Source organism: Etheostoma cragini, chromosome 14 (genome assembly GCF_013103735.1).
Source record: "Etheostoma cragini isolate CJK2018 chromosome 14, CSU_Ecrag_1.0, whole genome shotgun sequence".
NCBI classification, from domain to species: domain Eukaryota; kingdom Metazoa; phylum Chordata; class Actinopteri; order Perciformes; family Percidae; genus Etheostoma; species Etheostoma cragini.
This window is the reverse complement of record NC_048420.1, coordinates 23,524,238-23,536,578: the sequence shown is the minus strand read 5'-3', so window position 1 is coordinate 23,536,578 and position 12,341 is coordinate 23,524,238. Positions and strand designations below refer to the sequence as shown.

At 41.1% G+C, this 12,341-nt stretch overlaps 1 protein-coding gene across 1 annotated transcript in view; it reads left to right on the top strand.

Annotated features, from left to right (window-relative positions):
• Positions 1-12,341, top strand: part of LOC117957203 (glutamate receptor ionotropic, kainate 5-like) — an 86,495-nt gene that overhangs the window by 53,392 nt on the left and 20,762 nt on the right. Inside the window, exons 14-16 of the mRNA XM_034892800.1 lie at positions 5,111-5,149; positions 10,207-10,316; positions 10,792-10,965. Coding sequence (XP_034748691.1) covers positions 5,111-5,149; positions 10,207-10,316; positions 10,792-10,965 — 323 coding nt within the window. The remainder of the gene's footprint in view (positions 1-5,110; positions 5,150-10,206; positions 10,317-10,791; positions 10,966-12,341) is intronic.

Sequence of the window (12,341 nt, the reverse complement as noted above, 5' to 3'; positions counted from 1 at the left end):
TAGACCTTAGTGGTCCCCTAATACTGGATCTGAAGTCTCTTTCTCAAAATTCAGCCTTGGTTCAGAATTACAGCCTCCAGAGCCAGTCCCATGATGAGCTTTCTCTGGACGGGCAAAACAGAGAAAGGGGAGGTAACCTTGCCCCTTATGACCTCATAAGCGGCAAGATTCCAGATCGGCCCATTACATTTTTTCATTTTCTCAAAGGCAAAGCAGGATACCCCGGGTTCGGTTTACACCTATCACCATTTCTAGCCACTGTGGGGACCATAGGCAGGCTGGGGGGGACTCATAATAATGTTAAAAAACCTCATAAAGTGAAATATTCTTTAAAATTAACAGTACTCAAGGCAGAAAAATCCTTAGAAAGATTTTACAAATTGGAAACAATCGAAACAGTCGTGTGTTTAATGGTCTAATCACGTCAGTTGCACATGTTGCCGTTTTATTGTTAGCCAGTTTAAAGTGACAATATGTAACTTTTAGTTTGAGTTAATTCTAGCGGGCACTTTGTGGACAAAAGCAATTAGGAGTTAGCGTTGCAAGGAGGTCAGATAGCTGCGATGAATGTTTTGCTCTGACAGAAAGTTATTCAATAACAATCAGAGAATACGTCACAGATGATTCAATTCATTTCAAGTGTAGCACACGGTAAGTTAGCCTACTTTGGAGGTCTCGGGAGCTAAACCTGGTCTCGTTGTCTATTGTAGTGCACTTGAGTTACGTTTCACCACTCGTGAAGGCCACTTGGATCCATGACTACAGTTCAGGTGAAAGGACAAATAACAAGGATGATAAAATGATGATATCCAAAACAAAACCTCTGCAAGACGCAGCTGTAGTGTACGGTAGCCCTCTGCCGAGCCTCGTCATCCCCGGGGTCACTAAGGCCTCCACCCCTCCACATTCAGGTTTTCCTCCTCACTCTTTAACCCGAAGGCCTAATTTGTCACATAGGCAGCGATCTAAGGTGTGGTTTGATCCTGGTCGGAGTCCCGCTGTGTGTCCTGTGTGGAGTAAAAGCCTTTTAACCCTCATGTTGTTCTCGGGTCAAATTGACCAATTGTAATTCCCCAAAATAACATGATTGATTCCACACAACGCTCTTTGGCAAGTACAAACATCTATTTTCATGCATTTTGGGGCGTCTTATTCAATTTTATATACTGTAGCATTTGAAAAAGTGTTTTTTTGAAATAGTATTGAGTAAAAGTTGACATATTCCAGTCTGTGATTATCATCAACATCCATTCCTTTAAGTTTAGTCTCAATAATTCCTAATTTCTGCTTTTCTAACTCAAACATTAGGTATAATTTCCTATAAATGAGGTTTATTCAGCCATAAATTCCAAAAATAACTGTGAAACTAAAGTTAATAAGTTAGTAATACGTAGCGTTAAACGTCCAAAAAAGTGACAAACATTGAAAAAAAGCATCATAAGTGTTAAAAAACAGGGACAAAAACGTAAGAAAAAGTTAAAAACATCGATAACATTTTCAATTTTGACAGGAAGACAACACAAGGGTTAAGAACTTGGGAGTCCTATTTCAGCAATCTAAGTGCACGCCGTGAAGCACCGCCCCCCCCCCCCATCACATCACACAGTTACTCCAAACACTACATATCACTGACATAATAAACATTCTCACCACATCATTACTCACCTGAAAACACGCCAACTTCCTCATACATTAGGGATGGGATTTTTCCATCAATAACTCAACGTGATCGGACCCCGTTAGCCTGTCGTTGCGTGTGTTTTAGCGAGCGGGAATGTGTTTAGGTTTTTTTTTCTAAAAGAGGGATTTTGGTTTCAGGGAATGGGGTTCAGTGTTTTAGTAATTCATGAAAGATAACCTGTGTAACACACTAGTGATAATTTAGTTTTAATGGAAACCCGACTCCTGGCAAACAGCGAGAGTAGCAGATGTTCACTTCGAGTGCTGTGTAGTGGCTGGAGATTTTAAAGTAGCACGACTCTTTCAAACTTGACCCCCCCTAGCTACCAGATCCCACTTTAACCCCAGGTTTTAAATCCTTAAACGAGGCCAGCAGCAGACGTTGGATTGCTAACAACGGGACATGTTAATAAAACATTTATGTATTGGCTGTTGTCAATAAAACATAATGAGGTGCTCTGGTGATGCGCGGCGGTGTCGCTGCCTGCAGATCCAGTACATCTGCAATGCATCAGCATCCCCCCCCCCCCCCCCCCCCCCCCCCCCCCAACTCGCCTGTCGTCCATGTTTGATCCAGTCCAGCATTAGTGCCTCTCAGTGTATTGACTTAGTGAGCAGTCAGCTGTTTAAAGTGTGTACAGCCGAGGCCGTCGGCACACAGCGGCGTCCCCGGCTTCATTCCCTAAAGTGTTTATTTAAGGGATTAAGTTGACAGCACATTGGTTCTCACGGTAACTGCCTGCGGGGGGGATTCACGTGCTCGCGCCGCGGCGCTGACGAGCAGTCGGAGATCTGCGCTCTCGGTCTGAACCGAGGCCCCCGTAAACCCACTCCACTGCTGTTATCAAGTGCAGCACTGGGGACCATTATACACAGTAGATAGACTGGCTAACAGGCCATGCTGATGATGATGGTGCACACACACACACATACACACATACACACCAAGACACACACTGGATCATGGGGGCAATGAACCTGCTGCAGGGCCCAGTTCCTCATGTCAGTTCATAACATGCTTTGTAGGGCTTTTCACACCTGGGAGTCTGAACCAAGGTCCAGACCAAGGTTCATGTTTTTGTTACATTGTAACATTTGATCCGTTATTTTATTTTATTGTCTTGGTTTTGCACTGCAGTTAATCAAAGGACTCTATGTCACTGACCAATGTGAGGCGAGTGCAGATTTGAGTCACGCATGCTCAAATGTAAACGGTTCACAGCATAGCTGTTCAAGACCGGACTCGAGTACTAAAGCCCTGAATGGAGGTAAACTTTTTTGGCTTTGTGCGTGACGTGACTGAATCCAGTGCTAACCCTGATCAAACACACATGGTCTGTCAGGCACAAACATCAAAGACAGAGAAGTAAAGTCTGCTCCTTGCAAAACCAACAGGATTGTGTGATTTGGTATTTTCACCCAAAGTCAGCAGACACAACTATAGCTTTACATTGTAGAACGTAAACAGGCATTACCCCCTGATTTCCAGAATAAAAGCCTGGAATCACTTCAACAAGACCGTGAGAAAAATATATTCTATGTAGGCTGTTAAAAAAATGGAGAAACATTTTCTCACAGTGTTAAGTTTGATTGCCGTGCAACAGCACGTGCATTACATCATTTCCTCTCCGTGTAAAACAGTGAAGCGCATGGATTTCTTGGATTTGACCAAAGCAAAACAGAATAGCAGGACAACGGGTGTGTAGTAGATACTGTTTCTATTAGCATGGAATTGAATACAACAAAACACACTGGTCACAACACACAATGCGCACACTTCTGAATGTGTACAAGCTCTTAAACGGAAACCGAGACATCTTATAAGTCCTCTGTGACTCCCAAAGTAACTCAATAAACAATGAAATCCTGTCTGGAAGTATAAAGGAGCTTTGCACGCACATGTACACGTACACGTACACACACATACACACACAATCAATCACACACACACAGCATAAATAGCTTGCAAGCACACTTAGAGATGGTAATCTTTTTAATTGCTCAAGCTGTTGACTTGTGCACACACATTAGTGAAGTGCCATCATGTTTATCATCGTTGCTTGCCCCCTGGTTGTTGAACAGAGTAAATTGATATCTGGTGTTGCTCACAATTCATCAGTGCTCAATGTATTATCACTCTGTTATTCACCGCGTCTGAGACACAACAATGTGTTACAGCGCGTGCAAAGAGCTCCGACAACATCCGCACGGAGATGCCGGCTGTGTACGACGGAGAGGAAGGAAGAGACATTGTTATCAAGTTCAAGACCTTTATTTGTCCCCGAGGGGCGATTAATTGTGCTGCAGTAGCAAGAAGTCGACGCACAGTACATGACAACAAAGACGACAACATTGATTAAAAATGCAGGATCAGACCAAATGGGGAAATAAATACCACATTAAAAGTTTAAGTCCCAGTGTACCTTATGTGCTGACGTTACCTATTCTTTACAGAGTTAAGCAGAGAGATAACAGAGGGTAAAAAAGAGAGTTTCTATCTATTTGTTTTAGTTGGTGGCTGACTGAAGCGGGAACCAGAGGGTAGCATCTTAAATTCTGCATTCAGGGGGTGAGACCTATCAGACATGATGGATTCTGCCTTTTTAAGCACATGTCTATTGTACAGATCAGATATTGCTAAAATACAGTGTTTTTTTTTCCATTTATTAAGAATGCATGAACGTCACTAATGTTGTGAAGTTATCGGGCAGTTACTTGAAAACCTCCAAAATGTTAACTTTCCACAAAGTGTCAGTTTCCATTTCAACCCCAGTGTTGAAATGTGAAAATGTAATTAGTTACTTGCATTTATTGCCTTGCTTTACTTTAATTCCTGAACAACAGCAGTTAGTTATGTCATTTTATATCATGCAAATTACTTCCCTTACACATCACCGCTCTGTCCCAAGTTTCTTTAAACTAACTCCAGATCCTTTAAAACCACGTATTTATTTTTCACATATTCTGTATTAACCTATAAATATGAAGACATTAGAGACCTGTGGTTCAACAAGTTCTTATTTACAAGTTCTTTACAGACCATAAACATCCAGTTTGGTTAGTTGTACCATCCTTGCAGTCAAACTGCAGGGTTCACACACCCTCCAGCAGTGGCTAACGTTAGCAATTCAGCTAAGAACACACAACATGCAAATTTAATAACCTTATTAACTAAAATAAATAACTAAATAAAAACTAAATTATGATTTGATTGGAGGACTACTTCAACGTATTAGCATTAAATCAACTGTAACACCTTGACAACATGTGTTGCAGGTATGCAAAAGTAAAAACTAGCTAGCAAGCTAGCACAGAAGTTTAGCTAAACTTAAGAAATAAAAGGTAGGGAGGCAAAATGTTGCCAAACAGGTAACTTCAGCAAAGCATGAGGATTTAACAGTTGTTTCTCTGTTATCTCCGACTCTGGCAGTGGCCGTGGTGTCTGGAAAAGTCAAGCTGCAGGCTACCGGTAAGCAACGCCGTGTCTTCTTTAGCTACAGACTGTTGCAAGTCTCAGACCGGGACTCCTGGTGTCTGCCACACGTTAGACCAGATAGCTTTAAGATTTGTAACTGTGTTTAAGCTAGCTATTAGCCAAAGCTAGGTTAGCGTAACATACTACAGACTGTTGCAGGTCCCAGACCAGGGACTCCCTGTGTTTTAACCCTTTCAGGTGAAATACAGCCACACGTTAGACCAGTTACCTTTAAGATTTGTAACTGTGTTTAAGCTATTTATTAGCCAAAGCTAGGTTAACGTAACAGACTGCAGACTGTTGCAAGCCCCAGACCAGGATCTCCCTGTGTTTTAACCCTTTTAAGTGAAATACAGCCACACATTAGACCAGTTAGCTTTATGATTTGCGACTGTGTTTAAGCTAGCTATTAGCCAAAGCTACGTTAACGTAACAGACTGCAGACTGTTGCAAGTCCCAGACAGGAACCCACTGTGCTTTAACCCTTTCAAGTGAAATACAGCCACACATTAGACCATTTAGTTATACAATGTTTTATTGTTTTTAACAGCTTTTAGCAAAGTGTAGCGCTGAATTGCGTCAAAAGCAGTGATGCACAAAGTATCACTGAGGGCAGCATTGGAGTACATGAGCAGTATGAGTACATGAGCACGGTATGAGACCCAATACCCTATACTGGGATCAGTTCATCCCTAATTTACACGTGAGTTGTCAAGATGATCGATACCGCTTCATTCGCTAGTGCTCCTGGTTGGTCATTGGAGACACCCAAGGCCATGTCTGAACAACCATTGTTGGCCTTCTCACACAAGCCCAAATGTTCACGTTTGTGTAGTTTTGTGGAAAATATTTGGCCGCATGTAAGTCCGCCAACAATGGGGCGACCACCCCATTTAGTGTGTGCACCCCATTTAGGCCGAGTTTGAATCCCAACTGCGTTCATTTGCTGCTTGTCATCCTCTCTCGCCTTACTCTTTCCTTTCTATCTGCTATCACTTTTGAATAGAAAAATAGTAGCCCAAAAAATACCTTCACGTCTTTTAAAAAATGCCGACGATTTTCGGTATGAATCGCCCTGACCGCAACGACCCCACAGACGTTAAATAGCTGGGGTTCCCTACCGTTCAGTCAGAACTGAAGAAGTCTCTCTGAAGTATGACGAAACTTCTTCGAAGCACTTTTAACAAGTCCGGTTGTCCTAGAGCAGAGGTTCCCAAACTTTTTCAGCTCAAGACCCAAAACCCAAAACCCGACCCTGAGTTTGGGAAACAGTGCCCTAGAGTGTAACCCTTCCCATGATGATAGTTGAACACGTGATTTTAAAACCATGTTCATTATTGTCCCAGACTGCCTCCACTCGTTTGGTTTCCCCAGATGTGGAACCCGCTGGATGACTAAAGCTAAGTTTCCATCCACTTCTCAATCGAATTATCTGAAGTTGGGGTAAAAAAAAAACTCATGTGAATAAAGCTGGTGAAAGTGTGTTTAAAGCCGATAAAAACACGTGCGTAATGACGTCACATGCTGTTGCGATCAAATTGGTATATCAAATGGATTTTAGACATTTTAAGGTGTTTCCATTTATTTTCACACTGAATTGCGCGACATTCAACAACCATTTGCAAACAAAGTTTTTCTAGAAAAAAAAGAATTGTGTCATGATTAATATTGATCAATATTGATCAATGATGAATATGATCAATATTGCACAAGTTGTAATAGTGCTTATGTTTCAGCTGATAGCGACATATTGAGCTATAATTAGAAAACAACAACCCTATCAACACATCGCTGTGACGATGCAGATGCAACTTTTCTTTTGTTGTCCCTCCGGCACCGCTTCAACTCTTTTTTCGGGACATGTCTCGCTGTCTGAGCGTCTTCCATTGACTCCGGAGGACGTCCCACAGCTTGTCCTAAGCTTTGTCGGCCATTTCCTTTGCGAGTTCCAGATAAATTGAATTTAAAAAGTATCTCGTCTCCTCGTCCGTCCACTTCCATCTGTCTTTGTTGACGCCCGCCATGTGTGCAGACAGAGGGGCTGAAATGAACAAAAACTTCTTCTTCTTCGTTTTGTGGCGGGTCGCAATCATAAAATGTCCTGAAACTTAAACGCAATTCATTATTTATTCGGCAAATAACGTTTCCATTAGCGTTTACGGTATAAATCGAGTGTTGATAAAGATAAAATCCAATGAGACCAAACGTTTGTCCTTTGAGTTGATATTCATGAAATTTCAGCTGTTTCCAGAAGGCATTTTTCATTCAATATCACTTAATCCAGATAAAAACGTGGATGGAAACATAGTTTATGACTGGGATGACCGCAGAACCTTCAGAGACATGTTCACCCATCACATGTTATTAATCCTTTATTTAACCAGGAAGTCCCATTGAGATTCAGAATCTCTTTTACAAGAGAGACCAGGCCAAGGTAGCAGCCAAATCACAACACATACATAAACACCAAGTTACATTTTCATGTGGACTTGAGTGTCCATGTACCTTCAACCAAACCGTAGTGTTGGACTTTATACCGCTGCAGTGAGAACTTTAAAGCTGAGTCAGGTGCATTGAAAGTTCTTGACAGTGAGCGCAGTGAGTTTGAATGACGGACAGCTTACCTGACACACATCTGAATTGTCCCGATGCAGTGAACTCACCACTCTGACTCCACGACAGGCGAGAACAATCAACAAACAAAGCAACAAAGATGATTGCAGTCATTAGACTTTCTAAATAACGTGACCTTCTGCTGAGAGAGAAATGTCCAAAACGAGCTCTGGAAATGCATTTTGGCGTGGGAGGATATTAGGTTTTCGCTGTATTTTAACCCCGTAATGTTCCTGTTCCTCCTCGTCTTTCTTGTACTGAACCAACTTGCACAGAACAAATGACTGTCACAGTAAACATGAAGAAACTTAGATTACTTGTGGTTAAATTTGAGTGGTTTCATTTCTGTGCTGAATTTTTTTGTTGAGGACACACGTGTGAGACATCAAATTTGCTTGAGTGTGAATGTTAGAAACGCAATTTATAGTCAGCATTGTTCAATAATTACAAGAAAATATGATGGAAGTTGATGATAAACTGCACCAATATTTTCCTTTGATATTTGCATGTTTACCTTTTTGCATAAATTACATACAGTTTACACATCTGCAGATCAAACTGTGCTTTTGGCGAGTGATTTCTTGAGACCAAGTTTAGTGGGAGGGGGTTAGGGGAGAAAGGCCAAAGGCTCAAATTCTACATAAAGAGCCGTTTTGAGTGGTGGATGAGTCCAAAAAACATTTTTTTTATGTTTTAAAATACATGTTAAAGGCTAAGTTTCTTTAACTTTATGGAATATACAGAACTACATGACACCACAATCTATCTATATTTAACCCTTATGTTGTAATTGGGTCAAATTGACCCATATTCCTATATCAATGTCAATTTTATAGCATTGTAAAACAAATGGAAGTGTTTTTGAAATAGTATTGAGTAAAAGTTGACATATTCCAGTCTGTGATTATCATCAACATCCATTCCTTTAATTTTAGTCTCAATGATTCCTAATTTCTGCTTTTCTATCTCAAACATTAGGTATAATTTCCTATAAATGAGGTTTATTGACCATAAATTCCAAAAATAACTGCAAAACTAAAGTTAAAAGTTAGTGTAACGTAGTGTTGAAAACGTCAAGAAAGGGACAAACGTGGGAATAAAAGCGTCAAAAGTGTTAACTTTAAATTTTGACGGGAGGACAACACGAGGGTTATATAACCAATCGCTGCAAAACACACACAGTGATGAGGAAAGACTTAATTCCTTTGATACACATTTCTACGTTTGGTCTGGTTCAGCAGATCCACATCAGATTTTAGCCCTTGGAAAGCTTCAAATTACGTTTTTCATGTTAGCCAAAATGGACAAAAATAGAAAAGGGAGTTGATTGCCTCCATTACAGCGCTAGTCATCAGCTGTAATTGGGTCCAATCTGTGAGTTCCTCCACTCTCTTCGCTTCCGAATCCTTTTTTTCAGTAGACGTTGGTCAATTGGAAACGTCTGGCTGACAAGCATCAACCGACACACACTTTACACACTTTAAACACACTTTAATAGCTTGTAACTGTAGTTTGTTTTATTGGAATTGCAGGTCCCTGTGCGGACCAAAAGTTGGAGAAATTACAGCTTCTGTTCTGATGTGAAACTTTACGTCTTGTATTTAAAGTCTGTGTAGTCCCAGATGTGAAGGTGTGAGTTCAGGGACGCCATTTAAACATGCAGACCTCTAGTGGCCAATACATATCAATAAAACGCCAGCTTATCCATGTGTTGTCTTCCCGTTAGAACCGAAAATCAACACTTTTGTTGAGACTTCACGACATGTTTTTAAGTTTTTGTCCCTTTTTTTTAACACTTTTGACACTTTTTTCAATGTTTGTCACTTTTGACGCTTTCCACACTACGTAACACTAACTTATTATCTTTAGTTTTGCAGTTATTTTTGGAATTTATGTCAATAAACCTCATTTATAGGAAATGATCCCTAATGTTTGAGTTAGAAAAGCAGAAATTAGGAATTATTGAGACTAAAATTAAAGGAATGGATGTTGATGATAATCACAGACTGGAATATGTCAACTTTTACTCAATACTATTTAAAAAACACTTCAATTTGTTTTTCCAAATGCTATAAAATTGAATGAGACGCCCCAAAATTAATGAAAGTAGAGATTTGTACTTGGCAAAGAGCGTTGGGTGGAATTAATCATGTTATTTGGGGATTTCTACCCGAGGACAACATGAGGGTTAATGGCAGCAAAAGGTGAACCAGCTTTAAAAGTAATAGGGAGAGTTTTTGAGTGTTCAGCTGTTACATAACTTCCATAATGATCATTGCATATGAATTTGTAATTATATTCAATGTTGTGGAGAAATCAAGTTGAAACTTTGCTATTTGAACACTGGAAATGTAACAGAAACATTTTGTTTGTGTGTGTGTGTGTGTGTGTGTGTGTGCATGTGCGTGCGTGTGTTTGTGTGTGTGTGCGTGTTTCAGGGCCGTAAACCCGGTTACTTCTCCTTCCTCGATCCATTCTCTCCGGCTGTCTGGCTTTTCATGCTGTTGGCCTACCTCGCCGTCAGCTGCGTCCTCTTCCTCGCCGCCAGGTAACACACCTGCCTCTGTGTGTGTTTGCGTGTGTGTGTGCGTGTGTGTGTGCGTGTCAACTGCAACATGTATTTTCCTCTGTCCCTTTACTCTCTCTCTTTCTGCATGTAAAATGTCTGTTTTTCACTCCAGTCAAGTTATTGTTGTTTTCTTTTGTGTATCCATGTCTTTGCCTCTTTTGCCCTTTCCTGTTTGCTACCTCCACAGTTTGACTCTGTTCACATGAGACATATTTTAAGAACATCCTTTGTCCTTCAATATAATAATCTCAATAAAAGGTGCACTTAGTGGAGGAGTAAGACTGCTTTTGTAAAAGCCCTACAACGGTGCAGCCAATATACCAACAAATGTGCTGCTCTGTTTAAGTGTAAAAGATTTTAAATTGTTTTGGAGTCTATGCATGAAGTCAACATGAACACCAGCTTTCTTTTTAAGATGCTGCTTATAGGAAAATGTTCAATGTCGCCCCTGCAGGCTCAGCCCCTACGAGTGGTACAACCCTCACCCGTGCCTCCGGGAGCGGCCGGACGTCCTGGTCAACCAGTACACCCTGGGGAACAGCCTGTGGTTCCCGGTGGGAGGCTTCATGCAGCAGGGCTCCGAGATCATGCCCCGGGCGCTGTCCACGCGCTGCGTCAGCGGAGTTTGGTTCGTACATCTCACCTGCTTTTCACTCACATACAGCCTCATTCGTATCAATACGGGGGTTTGCGCCCGTGAAACCCTGACGAGTTTTGTTCCTTCCTTACCGCTTATTGCCTGTGTGTAAGTGCTGTCTAACCACTTGTGTTGCATATATTTTTATGCACATATTGAAGAATATGGTTAGAAAACCCGAATGGAAACGGCAAAATGGGATTAAACGTCCTAAGGTGTTTTTGTCTCGGGAGAGCCTGATGCTAGATGTACGTTATGGTTTAAAAGTGAATATCACAAATAACCCAATCTCTTTGGCGATGTGTTTATTGCGCCAGTTGATATCGCGATGACGATTAAAAAAAACAATATGACTTTTTATTTTGTATTTAATTTAGTTTTAGTTTTTTATTTTGGTGGTGTGAACGCACTAATCTTGTTCCTGTTCTTTAATAAAAAAGAAAAACTGAAGTGACGTGTATTGTTTGACATGTGTAATCTGTATTGTGCAATTCCTTCAACTAAAAAAAAAAATTTTTTTTTAAACTATTATTTTGCAGCCCCTACAATAAATAAAGTAAAACTGAATTGAAACCCAAACCTCCATCCTCCTGCAGGCTGTGGAAATCTCTCCTCCAATTCGTCCTGTTCTCTTCTCTTCTTTCTTCCTTCCTTCTTTCCTCCTCCTGTTTTTGCCCTCCTCCCTCCGTCCGTTACTCCCAGTAGCCGCGATCAGACAGATGGAGGAGATACTGGAGGGGCCATCAGCCGCCACTTAGCCCCATAGAAACCCACGACGGCCGTGGCACAGGCTGCAACGTACTTCGTCCATCTGTCTGGCAGTTTATCTGTCCGTCTGTCTGTCTGGCTGTTTATCTGTCCGTTTGTCTGTCTGTCTGTCTGGCTGTTTATCAGCCTGTCTGTCTGGGGGTTTATCAGTCTGTCTGACAGGCTCATTGGCTGCCAAGCTGCTCTGTCTGAAGAGGTCTGTTACCCGACCGACAGTGTTTGGTCTTATCGTTTAACGACCCATGCATTGAATAAATAGAGCACTTTTGTTGAGTGTTTTTTAAAAGTCTGTCCTTCCCTAAAAACACTGCCAGAGGTTGTCTGTCCATAATATCAGCGGGGCCATATTATCGGCCAATATTAGGCATTTATTAGGCATATATATCGTATCGGCATTTCCCGATATGTTGTATCTGTAATTTTTTTTTTCTTTCTAATATTCATTCATCAGAATCATCCATAATGATAAATAATGATTCTGATGAAGGTAATCTAAAAAGTAAAAACGGACTGTCAACCATGTTATTGTGTTGCAGAGTCTGTCCACCAGAGGACGCTCTACAACGTCCCTGTTAGTGATGGTGTTGCAGAGTCTGTCC